The 20,835-nt window shown below is 40.9% G+C and overlaps 1 protein-coding gene across 18 annotated transcripts in view; it reads right to left on the bottom strand.

Annotated features, from left to right (window-relative positions):
• The window catches only part of MBNL2 (muscleblind like splicing regulator 2), a 254,254-nt gene that overhangs the window by 38,954 nt on the left and 194,465 nt on the right, over positions 1–20,835 (bottom strand). For 16 of the 18 annotated variants that reach the window (XM_054665482.2, XM_054665480.2, XM_054665484.2 and 13 more), the window contains exons 4-5: positions 12,107–12,307; positions 8,288–8,551 (exon numbers count right to left, since the gene is read on the bottom strand). In XM_054665482.2, the coding sequence (XP_054521457.1) occupies positions 8,288–8,551; positions 12,107–12,307 (465 nt within the window). The remainder of the gene's footprint in view (positions 1–8,287; positions 8,552–12,106; positions 12,308–20,835) is intronic. The other 2 variants (XM_054665486.2, XM_054665485.2) reach the window with 1 other exon arrangement.

Below are 20,835 nucleotides of genomic sequence, written 5' to 3'. Positions count from 1 at the left end.
ATAGGGGATAAGGGGAGAGCTATGGAGGGGAAGAGACTAGAAATCAAGTAGAAAGGACTACAGGCAGAGAAGAGATTTAGAACGGCCAATGGGGAAGAAAATGTTTGGGAAGGTAGTTTTGATCGGAGTCATCGAATAACATGAAATCAATGTTGTGAAAGTACAATTGTGAACGTTAAAAACAATGAGCTGACAAAACTTCTGTGTACTGGATATTCTTTCCTTGCATGTAACTTTGACATCATGTAACTTCCATAATGCCATTTTTGTTTCGAATCTTCCATCCTTGCACAGCTTTGCATTGGTAAGTAGTGCAGGGTTTTCTTTTGTTTTGTTTTTTGAGCTTCAATTAATCTGCATCAGCTAAAGAAGGTTACAAAGCCTATTCTCATAGAGCACATTGAGAACATGGACTGGATCATTAAACTCAAAATCATTTTGGCCTTAACTTTCTGGACTCAATTTTTCCCCTTCCCATTTGCAGTCCTAAGTATTTACAGAATGAATCCACTAATGGGTTGATCTTTTCTGACATGTTAACTAGATGAGCGATTATGTCTCCAAAGGCTGATATTCATGAACAAAATTTTGACTTAACAAAGAATCATTTAATGAAATCTCCAAGTACAATGAAAAATAATAAATATTTCCCTTTAGGATTGTCACCTGGAAGGTTAATGTTCTTCTTCTTCCTGTCTTAGTGTGATGAAACTTAATTTCCATAGAATTTAGAATAATCTAGGAATGTAAAAAAACTGAGAACTCTAGAGTGAGCAGGACAGTGACGTGTATCTCTTTCTACCACTCTGTGGTGGGAGTTTTCTTTATTAGAGGCAGATCTCTCCTTTTAAAGTAAACACTGAGGTCTTGGAGGGTGGGGTGTGCATATTAACATGTTGTTCATCTCGCATCGTGAAGCAGGTATGTGTAGAATGTATTTTAAAAATCCATGTGGATGAATAATCATGTTATAATGTAGCATTTTCATATACAGATGCTCAGTTTTTGGTGATTTTGACTGCTGCATATGTTTACCTACATTGAAAGATCTTCAGGCTTAGAACAGATCTCATAGGTCACCAAGCCTAGTGTATCTTAAGCACCAAGACAGGTAATTGAGCCCTCACTATGTATCAGCCACTTGGAATCCATCTGACTGGCCTCACCAACATTCTGAGCCTTTGCTTCTCTGGGCCTCTCCAGCTTGGTGTGCATGAGTGATGAGTCAGAAGAGGTCCTATGGGCAGCTAGGCTTTTTTTTTTTTTTTTTGGATTGAGGACCAATTCACCTGCAAATCAAGGTAATCGAACCAAGTGCCTACATCAGACATGATAGGCAAAAACCAGATCTGAGGGGTCAGAAAACACTGACAACAATGATCAGAGCTACCATTTTAAAGTAGGAAAGAAGGTAGACAAGCAGGATGCCAATCAAAGTTCCTGTACAGACTTTCCTGAACAATCGAAATGTATCTAGCTGACGGCAGCTTGTCTTGTTTCCTTTTGCAAAATGGTTCTTTCCTTGTGTCATTCCATTTTGATGTATGTGAGCAAAGATTGCTTGTATGAAGATCAGACACCTTTTGTGTTAACACTACCAAAGAAAAGTTCTGTCTGGCTTATTCTCATGTTTAAAAAATTCTGGTGATGGTGATGGTTATGTTTTAAGAAGTACTTAAAAGAATAAGACTCCAAAGGAAAAAATGTCTTTTATTCTGGAGTCAAAGCTTTCCATTCCTTTTAAGGATCTAATTAATCAAAATAAGCAGGAAATCTCCAGACAATAATAAAAATTTCACCCTGGAAATGCTTGGGGTTTCTATATGGAAGTCAGGTGAATGGAATATTAATATCTTCTAACTGTATTCATCACTCCTGTTTGTCCTTTTAAATAAGGAAATAAAATAATAGTTTTTCTTCTGTGTACTGAGTAATTTTGCTATTAGAGTAGCAATACTTTGACTTTATCCAACAGCACCTAGGCTGGTTTCAAATGAGCCTCTCACTTCAACTAAAAACACATGACAGATTCAGTAATTTTCATGTCATTGTCAGAAAGAACCTGGCTTTTGTTCTGAAACTACATTCCTTTGGGTTGTCTTTGACGATGCTGCAAGATCCTCTGACTTATCAGAACTCCAAATTTGGGCACAGTGTAACAATCCAAGAAACTATGGTAACTAACACTGTTGGCATCCACTGCAATAATCTTTATGCAGCTTGATGAATGTAACCATGAATGTAATGTGAAAATGTGTAGAAGGGTACACAGAAGAGTACAGCTTTGACTTGAAGAAATGCAGCAGGGAAATGACCTGTTTGTGTAAATGGCCATTTTCCCTCTTATCCCCATCAGCCCAGGTCATCTACCACTGACATATACTAGGTGTATTGTTCCTTTAATGACTGAAGTATATATTGGTTGCAGATGTTAAAACTGGTCGATTGAGGAAACAGGCAGATGAAATCAGGGCTCAGCCCTAAGGTCACTATTAGTACCTTGATATGTTGTGTTAATAAGTACAGGCATAGGTTGTTTTATTGCACTTTGTTGTATGGTACTTTGCAGATACTTCAGTTTTTTAAAATTGAAGGTTTGTGGCAACCGTATGTTGAGTCTATCAGAGTCATTTTTCCAACAGCATGTGCTAACTTTGTGTCTTTGTCACATTTTGGTAATTCTCACAATATTTTTAAATTTATTGTTATTATATCTCTCATGATGATTTGTGATCAGTGATGTTTGATGTACTATTTTAATTGTTTTGGGGCACCATGAACCATGCCACAAACTTAATCGATAAACGTCATGCATGGTCTGACTGCTGCACTCACTGGCTATCACCCCTCTCTCTCCTTCCTCAGGCCTCCCTATTCCCTGAGACAAAATTATATTGAAGTTAGGCCAATTAATAACTTTAAATGGCCTCTAAGTGCTCAAGTGAAAGAAAGAGTCACAGATTATTACTTAAAATCAAAAGCTAGAAATGATTAAGCTTAGTGAGGAAAGCATGTCGAAAGCCAAGATAGGCTAAAAGCTAGGCTTCCTGTGCCAAGGTTATCCATGTTGTGACTGCAAAGGGAAAGTTCTTGAAGGAAATTAAAAGTGCTACTCCAGTGAACATACAAATGATAAGAAAGCAAAACAGCCTTATTGCCAATGTGGGAAAAATTTTATTGGGCTGGACAGATCTAACCAGCCACAGCATTCCCTTAAGCCAATGCCTACCTTATTTATTTATTTATATTTTTATTTTTTCGAGACAGAGTCTCACTCTGTGACCCAGGCTAGAGTGCAGTGGCATGACCTCAGTTTATTGCAACCTCTGCCTTCCAAGGTTCAAGCGATTCTCATGCCTCAGCTCTTTGAGTAGCTGGAATTATAGCCGTGCGCCACCATGCCCAGCTAATTTTTGTATTTTTAGTAGAGACGGGGTTTCACCATGTTGGCCAGGCTGGTCTCAAACTCCTGGCTTCCAGCGATCCACCCACCTCTGCCCCACAAAGTGCTGGGATTATAGGCATGAGCTACCACGCTGGCCGAAAACCTAATTTAGAGCAAGGTCCTGACTCTCCTCAATTCTATGAAGGCTGAAAGGAGAGAGGAAGCTACAAAAGAAAAGTTGGAAGCTAGCAGAGATTGGTTCACAAGGTTGAAGAAAAGAAGCCATCTCCATAACATAAAAGAGCATGGTGAGCAGCAAGGGCTGATGGAGAAGCTGCAGCAAGTTATTCAGAAGATCTAGCTAAGGTCACTGATGAAGGTGGCCACAGTAAACAACAGATGTCAACGTAGACAAACCAGATATTGGAAGATGTAAACTAGGACTTTCAGAGCTACAGAGAACGACTAGCTTCAAACCTTCAAAGTACAGCAGCTGACTCTTGCTAGAAGCTAATGCAGCTGGTGAATTTAAATTGAAGCCAATGCTCATTTACCATTCTGGAAATTCTAGGGCCCTTATGAATTATGCTAAATCTACTCTGCCTATTCGCTAGAAATGAAACAACAAAGCCTGGATGACAGTATATGTATTTACAACATGGTTTACTGAATGTTTTAAGCCCACAGTTGAGACCTACTGCTCAGAAAAAAAGATTTGTTTCAAAATATTACTGCTTATTGACAATGCACCTTATCACCCAAGGGCTCCAGTGGAGATGTACAAGGAGATTAATGTTGTTTTCATGCCTGCTAACACAACAGCTATTCTGCAGCCTATGGATCAAGGAGTTATTTCAACTATCAAGTCTTATTAATCGAGAAATACATTTTGTAAGGCTGTAGCTGCCACAGATAGTGATTCCTCTGATGGAGCTGGGCAAAGTAAATTGAAAACCTGTAAAGGATTCACCATTCTAGATGCCATTAAGAATATTCATGATTCATGGAAGATCAAAATATCAACATGAACAGGAGTTTGGAAGAAGTTAATTCCAATCCTCATGGAAGACTTTGAGGGGTTCAAGACTTAAATGGAAAAAGTAAGTAACTCCAGAGGTAATGGAAATAGCAAGAGAACTAGAATTCTTAATAGAAGTAGAGCCTGAAGATGTGACTGAATTGCTGCAATTTCATGATAAAACTTTAATGGTTGAGGAGTTGCTTTATGGAGCAGCAAAGAAAGTAGTTTCTTGAGATGGGTTCTACTCTTGGCTAAGATGCTGTGAACATTGTTGAAATGATACCAAAGGATTTAGCAAACTATATAAACTTAGTTGATAAAGTAGCAGCAGGGTTTTAGAGGACTGTCTCCCATTTTGAAAGAAGTTCTACTCTGAGCAAAATGCTATCAAATAACATTGCAGGCTACAGAGAAATCTTTCATAAAAGGAAGAGTCAATCAATGTGGCAATGTGTTTTAAGAAATTGTATTTTTAAGAAATTACCACAGCCATCACAACTTTCACCAATCACCACCCTAATCAGTCACCAGCCATCAACATCGAGGCAAGACCTCCCACCAGCAAAAAGATACGACTCACTAAAAGCTCTGACTATTGGTTAGCATATTTTAAGCAATATTTTAAAATTAAGGTGTGTATATATTCTTCAGACATAATGTTCTTGCACATTTAATAGACCACAGTGTAGTGTAAACATAACTTTTATATGCACTGGGAAACCAAAAAATTCATGGGATTTGTTCTATTGTGATACTCGCTTCATTGCAGTGGTCTGGAACTGAACTTTTACTTGAGGGACTAATATTTCCATATTATCAGGGCCTCATTCCATACCTCAGTGACCAAGGATAGCCACTGGGACCCAGGCTGAGTCAATCACAGCATCCTGTCACTGACCACAGGGACAGCCACCAAAATGACCTTTAACTTCTTCCCCTGCTCCAATACCTAATTAGAGCTGGTATAAAAGACACCATTCTCTCTCTTGTCAAAAGATGTAAGAATACATCCCTATAGAGGTCCAAAGCCTTGGTCCTGGGTCTTGTAGAGAAGCTGACCTTAGAGAATGGTGTGGCCATAGTAAGAGAAGCAGGCAGGGGAAAGAAGAGAGTGACCTGTTGGTTCTGAAGTTTCTGAACCCAGGCGTTCCTGAGTCCATCTCTACTAAAAATATAAAATTAGCTAGACATGGTGGCATGCACCTGTGGTCCCAGCTCCTCAGGAGGCTGGCGCATAAGAATCACTTGAACCTGGGAGGCGGAGGCTCCAGTGAGCCAAGATCGCACCACTGCACTCCAACCTGGGTGACAGAGCAAGACTCTGTCTCAAAAAACAAATAAATCAACAAATTTTGTGGAAAAATGTGTTCTTAGTGCCCATCAATCAACACACCAATTAGGATAAGTTGGAGCTGGCCTAAAATAATGATTACAATGAAAAAAAATTTGCTTCCTATGGGATGAGATCCTCACCAGGTCGATAGTAGAATGGATGTCGCATTGGCAAAATGTGTAAAAGATCTCATTTGTGCTCTGAAAGAATTCCTTTTTTATCAGCCTTAAGTGATCAGTTTACTCTCCTCCTCCCATTCCCAATTATAATGAGTTTCGGAAACTACTCTTTTACTAGAAGAAAAAAAGGGAGAATCTCTCTATTTTATTGACGCTCTTGTGTGGATACATACATCTCCACATATATAGGAATTCACACTCAGCAAAATAAAAAAATATTAGGTCCAATAACATACGAATGAGAAGGATGAGAGGGAAGGACACTAAAGGGGCAAGAAAAGGACTCAGAGATTAAACAAAAACAAAAACAGTGATTTAGATGACGAGGCCAGTGCTCAAGGTGTATGGAAATAAGCAGCTCAGATTGGAAAGGTCTCTCTAGAACCACACACTCCGCACTTGGTGGTGATTTAGATGACGAGGCCAGTGCTCAAGGTGTATGGAAATAAGCAGCTCAGATTGGAAAGGTCTCTCTAGAACCACACACTCCGCACCTGGTGGTGATTACCTCAGGGCAGATGGTGCCTTTCTTGCTGTATCCCTATCACTGATCACAGGTCCATGCCTTAATAAACATTTGCGCAAACAATGTTGAGTAATTGTGAACTTGTTTGTGTGACAGCTACCCTTCCATTTTAATCAGTAATCAGTGTATGAGGTGATGGCTGCTAACTAGAACAAAGTGTTTTCAAACTGTACTTTTCATCTCTGCAGTCATAGCTCTCCTTCTTGAGGGAGGACTGGCCACTGAGTCCTTCATGCCCTCTGGACCCGATTAACTATTTCTATCATGTCACTGAGGAGCATTTTATTGCTCTCAGTTACTAACTCCAAACTCCTTGAGGGCAAGGAAACCTGACTGATTTATTTATTCTACCCAGCAAGTGCCTGATGCATGGTCTCATAAAATTTTTTGAAAGAATGAATGCATAGTGCCTATCACATATTAACATAGACTTCTGATAAGCCAGAGAGCTCACATGAAAAGAAATTAATTAGAAACTTCTGCAACCTAATGCAGAAGTTCTCAAGCTTTGCGATGCATTGGAATCACCTGGGAGCTTTTAAAAACTGCCACTGTCGCCAGGTATGGTAGCTCGCACCTGTAATCCCAACACATTGGGAGGTAAAGGTGTGAGAATTGCTTGATCCCAGGAGTTTTGAGACTAGCCTGGACAACATGGCGAGACCCTGTCTCTACAAAAAAAAATTAGAACTTAGATGGGCATGTTCCCAGCTACTCAGGAGGCTGAGGCGGGAGGATCACTTGAGCCCAGGAGTTTAAAGCTACAGTGACCCATGATCATTCCACTGCACTCCAGCCTGGGTGACAGAGACCTTGTCTTAAAAAAAAAAAAAAAATCCCACTGCCCAGACCACACCAGACCAACTAAATAAGAAAATAAGAAACTTCAGGGAAAGGGACAGATGTCAGGTCAGACCCTTCAGGTTGTTCCAAAATGTAGCCAAGTTTGATAAGCAATGTCTAGGCAGGTGCTTCTCAAATGTTAATGTGCATACAAAACAGCTGGGAGATGTTTTACAACTTAAATTCTGATTCCCTGAGGTCTAGGGTGAGGCTGAGGATTCTGGAGGCTCCACAGGCTTCTAGGTGATCCTAATAATGGTGCATCTGGTCTCTAAGGGACAGTTAGGCTCTCCGAGATTCTGAGCAGGCTCCCAGGCGATGATAATGATGTACTGCTGGTCTCTAATGACAGTAGGGTGACTCAGGGAAGCAAGCCTAGGTCACAGGTCTTTTTTTTTTTTTTCTGCACCAGCCAGGATGGCTCCACTTTCATCTGTTTCATGCATTGCTATTCTGCATAAAACCTCATTGAGATGGGGAATCTGACCAGCATTGCCCTTGTGATAAGTGAAAGAAGAGGAGAAAATGGGAGTAGCGAAAAGCCAAATCACTCTCTGGGCTTCTCTTAGGCCACAGATGTCCTCCGCGGCTGCTCCAAGGAGCTGGGTGCCTCCTCGTGCTCAGGTGCAGAAATGCACCTTTCTTTCCCCTCTCTGAAGCGGTGCCCACCTTCATGTTCATTACAAGGCCCCTGAGCCTCTCTTAAAAAGACCCTAAGTGAGCACACTCAATCTCCGCCACCCTAGGAGGGGGAACGGAGCTCAGGGACCCCAGGACTTTCCCTGCACCTGAGGGATTTACTTATTGTGCTGAAGGGGGGCAGGAGGGGAAAACAAAACAAAACAAAAAGGGGGAAAACAACAGCAAAACTTAGGCAGCGGAGCAGCAGGAATAGCAGCCTTCCATGTTTCCCGAGTGTTTGGAAGAACATCCAAGTCCCAGCCCGGAGCGGCCTCCGCAGAGGCGCCGGGGTGCAGGGGCGGCGGGCGGCCGCACTTACCATGACTGTGGCCGCGGCCGCGGCTGCCTGGGCGGCCACCGCAGCTTGGTTGGCTTGGTGCTGCGCAGCTTTGATTTTGGCCTGCAAGTGTGCAGGAGGGTGAAAATATTTGCATTTCTCCCTCATGCAACGCCCCTTTATGTAATCCATACAAACGGTTACGGTGTTGTCACTTGTGTCGATCATGGTGCTGTCTGCGGGGTGTGCAAAGCGGCAGTCGGTCTCTCCCCGGGCACAGTTTCCTCGCTGGAACTCCCTGCATACCTAAGACAGGGAAGAAGAGCCGCGCTGCAGAGGCAAGCCTGAGCCCAGGCGCCCCTGCGGCCCCGGCCTCCGCGGGAGGAGCGGAGGCTGCCTCGCTTTCAATGGTGACTCATGTACCACTGACAAGAAAAGATTGATTATGCGGAACCCAGGTAACCACAATCTCTGACACAGTCATTTGAGTTTTGTTTTACCCCCTTTTCTAGGGTGAAAATCTATATTGAGAAAATAATCAGAAATCTGCAGTTCAGCTAAAATAACAAAGGAAAAGCAACAAGGCCTCCATTGTCCCTGGGTAGCATATTATGCAGCTGTCTATCGATCTGTCTGTCTGTCTATCCATCCATCCATATATCTATCATCTATCTATTTATCCATGCATCCATTCCTTCATCTATCATCTACCATCAATCAATCTATCCAATCATCTATCCACCTGTTCATTCATCCATCATCTATTATCTATCATCTATCAATCTATCCCTCTATTATCTATTATCCATCTATCCATCCGCCCATCCATCTATCCATCCATCCATCCATCCATCTATTATCTGTTAATCTATCATTATTTTCAATGGTAAAAACTGCAATTACTTTTGCACCAACCTAATATTATCTATCATCTATCTACCTACCTACCATCTATCTATCCGTCCATCCAGCCAGCCATTCATTCATCCATCTATCATCTATCCATCCAGCCATCCATCATCTATCATCTACTGATCTATCTAAAATCTATCAATTAATTAATCATCTATCTAATCTAGTTACCTATCTATATACCTGCTTACCTATCTATAATCTATCTATTTAATCTGTCAATCACCTATAATCTATCTACCTCTCTCTATATCTTCAATCACCTACTTGTATGACAATTCTGACAATGCTATAGGTTTTTTTTGTGTGTGTGTGGAGGGATAATTTCACCTATATCAAGCTACCACGTCATAGCTGTACAAAAAGAATCAGAGAGAAAATGACGACAAACTTGTTCCTCCTCTCTCTAAGGGGGTGGGGGGAATCTGAACACTCCTGTTTCCCACTCCTTCTCTCCTGCTCTACAAAGATAACATAATCATAAATCAGAAGAACAATATCTAAGACACCAAAATTTTCATTTTTAAGGTCACTATACTATTTTTGACAGCACAGAAAAGAAAAAAAAAGACAAAAGGAGAGAAATATGGCAAGAGATATAGAGAAAGAAAAATGGAGGGAAATAGTTTATTTTAAACATTCTTTAATGCTAAATTATCCTGAAATCTCAAGTAACTAGGATTCTCTATCCCCTGAGAATTCTGGTGGATCAAGATTTTACTGTATGAAAAAATATTTCTTTAGAATTTGAAGAGTATTCTTAATTATGCCCTGCATATAGATAACATGAAATAGCATAAATAACATATGCATGTTGCTTATATAATTCTTCTCTGCTCATAAATATTAGCAGGAAATAATTATGAGTAGAATCGTAAGTTATTTATTTTTAGGCTCCAATTCCAAAGTGGATATGTAAATGATCATCACGCTGATCATTAGTGATGTTATATGAAGGGCCCCTGACATGAAATTCAAGTATTGTGGAAGTCAGACATACTTAGGAAATACTGTTTCACTGACCAGTGACCAGGCCAGCTTGAAGGTAAATAGCATGAATCACCAGATTGTTAATTGTTTCCTCCTACTTTGGATATTAGCCAACATTCTAACTTTAGTTCATAAAATGCACAAAATAAATCACTAAGATGTTCCCACGGATTCTGAGCAAGCCTTCCTCCATCAATGGAATGACTTCTGTCTGATAGCATCATAGGTGTGGACCAGCCATCAAGCTCCTACCAAGGTGCTTTGTGTGCAGCTGACTTCATTCCTGGTTTGAAATGAACCAAAAGCCGCTCTGCTAAAATCATTGTGATTCATTTTTACATGTCTTTGTCTACCAGCCCTGTTGGGAAGGACAATTTGTTCCCAATTCCACTGATTTAATTTGTTTTCTAAAATACAGTCACATACTGAACACAAAAGCTCCGTGGGTCCAGCAGGTGGAGCCCAAAACACTTTTCCAGTCCTGTGAAAGGTCTATTCAGTAATTGACAAGGGTAGGCTGGATCTTTTCAAAATAGTAACAATTAGAGTTTACATTCTCTTCATCTGGGCATCCAGATTGAAACTAAGTGAAAAAATAAATATCTTCTAAAATATTTGCAGTTTGAAATTCTGAGTTTTAAAACTTGCACAGGTTATTAGGCAGCCACATTTTATTGCCTTCAAGGTTTACTGGGTTAATATTTAAACAAATGCACATTGAAAGAACATTCTCTAATAATCCCACTAACAGAAAGCACTGTGTACGTCCTAACCAGATGCATCACCTAACACCTTTAATCAGTAATGGAATTAAAGGAGCTCTCTGAAAAATCTATGAGAATCTTTATACACCCTTATGAAATGCTGTAGTGAATATCATAGGGATATAGCAGTAAGATACATAGATGAGTTCTACAGCTCTGATTAAAGAGAAATTTTACCCAACAAAGTACAGGAGGTTTGGTTTGATTCATAACTTAAGAACGATATTTTTTATATATAGGAACTTGTTTTCTTGAATGTTATAGAACAATTGAGGTTAAAGAAAATATCTCAATTAATAACTAAATTTACGGGCTGGGCGCGGTGGCTCACGCCTGTAATCTCAGCACTTTGGGAGGCCGAGGCTGGCGGATCACCTGAGGTTGGGAGTTCGAGACCAGCCTGACCAACATGGAGAAACCCTGTCTCTACTAAAAATACAAAATTGGCCAGGCGTGGTGGCGCATGCCTATAATCCCAGCTACTTGGGAGGCTGAGGCAGGAGAATCACTTGAACCCGGGCAGAGAAGGTTGTGGTGAGCCAAGATTGCACCACTGCACTCCAGCCTGGGCAACAAGAGCGAAACTACGTCTCAAAACAAAACAAAACAAAAAACTAAATTTACTCATCCTCCAATTTCCCCTGTTTAGCAACAACACAATCAGAACTAATATGCCAGAACACACTAGAGCAGACATGCTTGTTCTTGAGACATTGAAATATAATCATACCAATTGGTAAATAGTTGTAATCCCACTTACTCCCACCAGTGTCCCTGAGTGTCCTCGGCTGCCCTGGTTGCTGGGCTCCTGATCCACCAGTTTCCAGAACTTTCCAGGGTCTTGCAAGGATTACACCTTGACATGAGGAGGCCTTCAGGACCTGGAGCCATCTCTATGGGCTGCATCATGATTGAGTCACTGTTCCATTGATTGTTTAATATTTTTCCCTTAAACGCATATTCCATGCAGCTGATTTTTGTGTTAAAACTAGTCTTTTCCATAGACTAATTTCCTTTATACTTGGCCTTAACTTCAAACCACAGAGTTATGAATACATGGGTTTTAGATGAGTTTGTGTGTGTGTGTTTACATGGCTGTTTTGCAAGACTGAATTAATATCTTACAAGCAATCACTTACACAGAAGTATATTTCTACCACAAATGCATCTCAAAACACAAGTAGAATTGAAGTACCTCCAGTTTGTCAGTCCTGAGAAGTTTCTGAGTTGCAGTTGAGCCCGGGACAGTGACCGGTGGACTTCCGGGAACAATAACAGGCGTGGTGGGCAGAATTTCTGTTGGGACCAACCCAACTCCAGGGGTTACAGGTGCTAGGTAAGGAGCAAAGCTAATAGCCGTATTTGTCCCTATCGCGGGACCTACAGGGAAAGTGGGCTGTTAAAGGAAGACAACACAGGAGAAAGAGTTATTTAGAATAAAACTTTAAAAAATTACCAGCAAATGTCATTTGAGCAAAATGTATTCATCATATACTCTGTATTAATTGTATAGCTCAATGCTGACCTATAATAAAAATGACATCCATGTAGACCCTCTCTTCCCCAAACCATACAGAAATATGAGAGAACATCATAAAAAACCTCTAGTTACAGGAACTAGATTAAGCTTTTGTCCCTATGAAAGTGTCCTCAACAAAAGAAAATAATTTCAACTCTAATTACTCAACATTCCAAACTATTAAATGTTATAACACTAAGGTAGTAAAAGCTATAGAATACTGACTAATAATCTTTGATTTATTCTACATGTTTCTCAAAGGGAGAGGAGTCACAAAACCCTTTGATTACAGCCTGATTTTCAAGTTGGCCAAGTCTATGCATTCTCAAACAGTGGGGTTACTTGGAATTTTATTTTGCCCAGACTTACCAGTATGTTTCCGTATTCCATCACTAGCATGTATATTCCCAAAATTCAAATGTAGTTTTCAAATAAACCTATGATTTTTTGCTCTAGTTCAACTACATCTAGATCCAGTCAGTCTTCCCTTCCTGAAAGGTTTTCTGGAAGAGCTTTTTAATCAAACAATATTGTGACTGGCCATTAAAAGTTGGTTTGGTTTCCTAGGTCACAAAATCAACACAGCAGTGACAAGAGCATACAGAACCTTATTAAATTTGTTCTCTGTCCCTATATTCCTCATCTAGGAATAAGAAGAAATATGCTAGTGGGTTGAGGTGATGATTATTTTTAAAAGCTCCACCTAATAATATGTAAATAATTCTGCCTTTTAGAAAGGAAATAATGTACATTTAAGAGAACAAACCTTGTTAAGTAATTTAAAGTGCTAAAGATTTTTCTTAGAATAAATTGTACACCAAATTGGACCTGAATGCTTCTTTTCGTTTGTTTGGTTGGTTGTTAATTATAGATGATTTTTAACCTATTTGATTTCAATTTGCAATTACATATTAATGCAAATTTTTAACACTGAACTTTACTGTTGCTTGTCACACTTTTAACATTGAACTATGCTGTGTCATGCTTGTTCTCTGTTTCTACATTGTGGGTGACATTCTTCTTGTCTATTTATGACCCTGGATGGATTGTTTAACATATGGTAAAAATGACAACCTATGTTTAATAAACATACTTTTTCTTTATAGCAGTAACAGAAAAATATCTCTTATGAAAAGTCATTATAGAAAAGAGTAAATTATTGACAGTTTGTGCAGGCAGTTATCAGACAGGCAGGAAAGCCTATTTTCAAAGTGGCTAGAAGGGGTGGTTCTAATGGTCTTAGAGGGGTCCTGGCTCAGTACTCCCACAAGATGCTGTTAGATCTCTATGGCTCAGACGTAAAATCCACTTTGGGAGAAAGTTGCAACATGAGGTCTGAATGTGGGAAATAGATGGCAGTTAGAATTTTTTTCTTCCTCTACTGTCAACAAATGTTTATATGTGTATGTTACTCACTGAGTCATAATTATAGAAAGTTATGATTTTCAGTAACTGTAGCTTTTATAATTTAGTACTACTGGAGAAAAAGCCAAGTGATTTAAATGGTCTAAGGACTATGTAATGTTAGGATTTTTAAAAAGAATCAATTCTGAAAGGTCATAAATCACAGCACATCAGTGATTCAGTGGACTAGCTCTGTCAGAAATGCCTGGGGGAGATTTTACAAATAGTGATTAAATTCTGACCCAGTAGATCTAGGCTGAGACCTTGATACTTGAATTTTAGAAATTTTACTAAATGATCTGATGCATGGCCAAATTTGGGGAGCATTGTCATATGTGAGGAGTAAAAATAGTATTAAAAAACTTGCACTAAATGTGTAATTTAACCCAGAGACTATCAACGTAAACATTTAGATAAAAGAGCCCTCCCCCATACTGCCATTTTTATTTTCTCTGGAAGCAAATTCTCAACCCTCCCAGCCCACAGATCATTTGAAGCTAGATCATTTGAAGCTAGGGTTAGTGTGGTACCATAAATACGGGTTGTACTTTGCTTTGTCGATAGGATTGAGAACCTCAAAACTCATTTCCCAAAACCATTTTGGATATCGACAAATCTATTCCAATTAGGTAACTTTTGTCTTCAAAAATATATGTCACTTGTTCATCTGATTTCATAGTCTAAAATGAATGTTCCAGTATGTTTTATTGATGATGGCAATAACACAGTTCACAGAGAAATAGTAATATTTTAAAGTAAAACCATAGATTTTAGACTCAGAGAGACCTGAATTCAAACCTAGCGCTCTGACACTTACTACTCATTAACCTGGGGAGGAAATTAACCTCCCTGGGCTTTAATTTTCTTATCTGCAATGAGTAAGTGAAACTACTTAGCTGAAAGGGTTGGGCAGAACAAGGCGCTATTGCACTCCCATTTCCCATGGTCAGAACTCAGTAAAAAGCAGCTCTCATTAATACTGTAAAAATCAATGTCGATCAAGGTTTTTTTGGCCTCAAATTATCTAACAGTTCTGCAACAGGGATGTAATGAGCATAGCAGTATAGTAAGGGTATAAAAGTGAGTAAAAATATAGCAACAAATTTCCCTTTCCTTTTGAAATGTGGACTAAAAAAATATTTTCTGTCACGTGAAACTGAAAGTTGCAAGTTCATAGGCCTTACGAAGACAGACACAGTTGGATATGTTCCTTTTTGATGTAGCATGTTTTTCATTGAAGTTGATTAGTTAAAAAATACAGTTACGGTGATTTGCAGAGAGGCTCACTCCGTGTTAATATTATTGTGGATAATAATGCTTTACATCTGTGAAAGGTTCTGGTAGTTCTCAAGGCATTCTCACACTTGTCTTCTTTAATCTTCTCAAATCCATGAGAAGCAAGTGCGGCAGCAAGAATTGCTCAGCCTTCCAGGTGAAAACAATTTAGAGGAGAGCCACTAAATGGATAACCCAAGGTCAACGCTGCAAGGCAAAGTCAAGGCAGAACACCCGGGACTCCTGGCTCCTAGTCTGAGGCCATGTCCACTCTTCTGCGATTACTAGATTTTGTTGGTTATTTCTTAAAACAAAAGAGGAAAAACAACCCCCCCACAAATCAGTTGCCCGTATGTTTCTGGAGAGAATGCAGAGAGCGTTTGGTGGAGAGTTGCACAGGAACACGACCCACAGCCAGCCTGGGCCTTCTACAGACAGGAGGTGTGAGGTGTGGGGCCTGCTGCCTTGGAAAAGTGGTTCTCAGATCCTGAATTCAAATTAAACTCCCGAGGTAGAATCTCGGCCAACAACGGATCCCGGTGTCTGAGTTTGGTTCTCAGCTGGCGGCTGAGAAAAGAGAAGGGCAGCACCTTCCAATGATTCTGTTCCTGGAAGCGCACCAACTACAGCTTGGGAGAATTAGCCCTGCAGTTTCTGCAGAAGTGCTGTTGCCAGGCTGTCTGAGACAGGATCCATTTGGTCCACGTCATCTCTCAGCTCAAAGCCACAGCTAAAAAGGCCAGAGGACAAGATTCGCGGGAAGCCTTCTTGAAGAAAATCGCTTCTGAAATGCTGGTCTTGCGATTTCCTGCCCCTGTTCTCTACTCCACCTTCCCGTGTTCCTCTCCGCAGTCTTCCATGCCCTGCTTTCCCTCCCAGGACATCAGGTCCAGGTTCAAAGATGACAAACACACCCCCACACACTCACACACACAACACACTCATATACACAACACATACTCATACACATTCACAACACACTCCCATACACTCACACACACAACACACTCATATACACAACATACTCATACACAACACACTCATACACATTCACAGCACACTCCCATACACTCACACACACACACTCATATACACAATACATACTCATACACATTCACAGCACACTCCCATACACTCACAACACACGTACACTCACACAACACACTCATATACACAACACATACTCATACACACACTCGTACACATTCACAACACACTCCCATACACTCACAACACACGTACACTCACACACAACACACTCATATACACAACATACTCACACACATTCACAACACACTCCCATACACTCAACACACGTACATTCACACACACAACACACTCATATACACAACACACTCTCATATACATTCACAACACACTCCCATACACTCACACACGACGCACTCATATACACAACACATACACACAACACACACTCATACACAACACACACAACACGCTTTCATACATACACATACACTCACAACACACATACACAACACACTCATGTATACTCACACACACTCAAAACACCCACACCCACCACACACACAACACACTCATGTACACTCAGTACACACAAAACTCATGTACTCGAAACACACAACACACTCAGGTACACTCACATATACACATATACACTCAGATACACATACTCAACACACACTCATGTATACTCACATACTCAAAACACACACACACAAACACTTGTACTCTCACACAACGTTCACTCAACACTCATGTACACTCACATACACTCACAACACACGCACATACACACAACACACTCATATACACACACTCAAAACACACCCACTCACCACACACACTCATGTACACTCACTATACACAACACTTGCATGCTCGAAACACACACCACACTCATGTATAGTCACATATACACACTATACACTCAGATACACATATACTCAACACACACACCCATGTATATTCACATACTCAAAACATAGACACACAACACACACAAACACTTCTCACACAACACTCACAACACACCCACATACACACACACACAAACGCTCGTACACACACAACACATACAACACTCATGTGTACTCATACACTCACAACACACACATCACATACACTCACCACACATACACTCACAACACACCTACGCCTCCCACACACAAAACACTCATGTACACTCACAACACAAAACACACTCATGTACACTCACACCCACATACACTCTCACAACACACATACACACTTATGTACACTCACATATACTCACTACACACAATACATGTACACTCAAACACACTCATGTAAACAGTCCCATACACAACAGTCATGTACACGCACATACACTATACACACAGCAGTCACATACACTTGCACTCAACACACAACACACGCATACACTCACATACATACACTCACAACACACATTCACACCCAACACTCGTACACTCAACACACACTTGTACACTCACACACTGTACACTCACATAAAATAACACTCATGTACACACACAAAACTAATGTACACTCACAATACACCACACATGTACACACATACACTACACACATACACAATACACTCGTACACTCAGTATATACACTAACACACTAATATACACTCACAATACACTCACGTACACACATACATGCAGTACACACACCCACAACGCACTGATGTACACTCACACTATACACAAACAACACGTACACTCACATACAACACCAACACATTCGTGTACACTCATACACACCAACACAACACACGTACACACACAACACACTCATATGATCATACACTCACACAAAACACACTCGTACACTCATACACTCACATTCACATATGTTCATACACAATATCCTCATGTACACTTACACTCACACTATAACACACTATACACACACAGCACTCACACACTACACACACACTCATGTACTCACACACTCATAACGCACTACACACACAGGACACTCATGCACACAAAAAACACGTACACTCACATATACTCACAACACAGTCATACACCACACATAATACATTCACTACACACAACACACGTACACTCACAATACACATGCAACACAAATACACTACAGACAACACATATGCACTCACAGCACACTAGCACACATATATACACTCACTACACACCTGCATGCACACATATACACACTTGCACATACACACTACACATTCATACTTACGTACTCAACACACTCTCACGCAAACATGCACATTCTTTGCTATTTTGTAGCAGCAAGGGGGCTTAGCCAAGGGTAATGGCCAAGTGGCCCGAGGTATTTCATGGCTCAAAAGTGCAGTCAGTAGGCGAGAATGCCGTCGTCCCACTCGTTTAGAATGCATCTGCTTTAAAGGGTAGGTGCCTGGCACTCACGCTAAAAGGCTGACACACGGCGTCTCCTAAGCCTCCCCCCTCTACTGCCAGAAGCAGCTCCGGAGGGCACAAGACTCATGCAAGACTTGTCCCTCGTGGTTCTTCCATCGCCATCCTCCTAAAGGTCGCTCACACTTGCTTCTTTATCTTGAGTGCACATATGAAGGCTGTGCGCGCTCTGGGAAGGGAAGGAGGGAAGAATTCCTGTCCTATTCTATCAGGAATTGGGGAGAGAAAAGCTGCTAGGAGGAATAAATGAAGGGGACTTTTCAAACACTGTGAATTTGAGACAGAAGGGTTGTCAGGGGAGAGAAAGGCTTGAATTTTCATTCCCTTAATAAATATTTATTGGTGCAGACATGGTGCCAGAACACTGTGTACATTGATTGAACTGAAGCCCTAATGAGAAAGAAGAAAACAAACAAAATTACAGTTCATTTGTATGGATAAGCAAAGAAGGAGGAGGGCTCGCTGGTAGAGAATGCTGGGGGTTGCATGTGGGTTACAGGGGTGGACCTGGAGTCCTTATGAATGAGGTGAGTTAATGTGTGAAAAGCACTAAGACATGGACAGGCCAGCAGAGGCAGAGGCTGGGACACGCACGAGCTGCGTGTGTTCACCCAGCAATGTAGGCAGGGTCGTGACCAGATCACAGAAGCCATAGGTCATGATCAAGGTCAGAGTTTCGGCTTTGTCCCAGTAAGATGGAAAAGCATGGAGGGGCACATAAGGGAGTGACAGGATGCTATTTATGTTTTAAAAAGATTCCTCTGGTTGTTGTCTGTGGGATATAACGGAGTAAAGCAAGAGTGGATATTGATAGATTAGGAAGTAAATGCTTTTATGATATTTTGATAAAAGGTTGATGGTGGCTCAGATGAGGGAGCTGAGAAACAGGGGAGTGGATAGGGTTCAGGGCAGATATGACAGGACTTGCTGATGAACTGGATGTCAGTGAGCCACCTATACTCCACTAGGTCACTGATTCATTTCTGAGACTGAATTAATTTGTTTCTAGAGTTGATAATTTTTAAACATGTCACAGTTTTTATTCTAATACTTCCAGTGATTTCAGGAAAGAGTCTGCTAGGTTTTGGTTTTCGATTGCCAGTTGATAGTACCATTTATTAAAATGGGAAGAATTTGATTTTGAACGGGTCAAGTTCCTTTAAGAAATTTAAAGGTGAGGCCAGTAGAAAGGTGGATATGTGAGCCTGGGGCTCAGAGGAGAGGTTGGGCTGGATGCATACTTTTGGGGGTCCTCAGTCTATAGATGATTGACAGACACAGGAATGGAGGAGACCACAAGGGAGAGGGCAGATGGAAAGAAATATCCAGCTCTTGGAACCTCAACATACGGAAGAGGAACATGGTGGGCAAAGGAGACGGAGGAAGGAGTGTTTAACAAAGGAGAGATTCATCACATGACTTGAGCACCGCTGAGAGGTAGAAGAAATTGTCTTAGTCCATTCTGGCTGCTTATAATAAAATATCATAAGCTGGGTGGCTTACAAACAACAGAATTGAATTTCTCACAGTTTTAGAAGCTGGAACACCCCAAATCAAGGTGCCCGCAGATTTGATGTCTGATGAGGACCAGCTCCCTGGTTCATAGACAGTGCCTTCTTGCTGTGTCCGCACATGGCAGGAGGGTGAGGGGTCTCTCCCATGTCTTTTCTTATAAGGGCACTGATTCCATTCATGAGGGCTCCACCCTCAGGATCTAGTCGCCTCCCATAGGCCCTTAGAGGTTAGGACTCAACGTGAATTTTGGTGGGACACAAACATTCAGACCACAGCAACAATAAAGGCAAAAAGTGACCATTGGTTTGGTAATATGGAGGACACTGGTGAGAGACTGCAGGGGAATGGGTTCAGGAGTGGACAGAAGAAGGAGGGAATGAAGAAATATCCACAGTACTGTAAAGAAGTTTAGTTTATGAGACCTAAAATGGAATGATACTTGACTCTCTTTATCAATTGACTTGTCTTATGCAGTTTTTGCATCTAGTAGTTTCCGGTAACTGCTGTAAACAGCTATAAATTACTATAAACCCATTGGCTTAGAATAACACACATTTATCCCTTTATAGTCCTGGAGGCCAGAAGTTCCAAATCGGTTTCACTGGGCCAAAATCAAGGTGTTGGTAGGACTGCCCTCCCTCCAGAGGCTCTAGGGGAGAATCCATTTCTTGACTCTTCCATCTTCTGGTGGTTGCTGGCATTCCTCTGCTGTGGCCACATCAATCCAATCTGCCTCTGTGGTCACATTGCCTTGCTCCTCTTCTGTTGGTGCTAACTCTCCCTCTCTCTTATATGAGCGTCTCTTATAAGGACGCTTGCAAC

Source organism: Pan troglodytes, chromosome 14, assembly GCF_028858775.2.
Source record: "Pan troglodytes isolate AG18354 chromosome 14, NHGRI_mPanTro3-v2.0_pri, whole genome shotgun sequence".
NCBI classification, from domain to species: Eukaryota; Metazoa; Chordata; class Mammalia; order Primates; family Hominidae; genus Pan; species Pan troglodytes.
The sequence above is the reverse complement of the archived record's forward strand: the minus strand, read 5'-3'. Positions and strand labels throughout refer to the sequence as shown.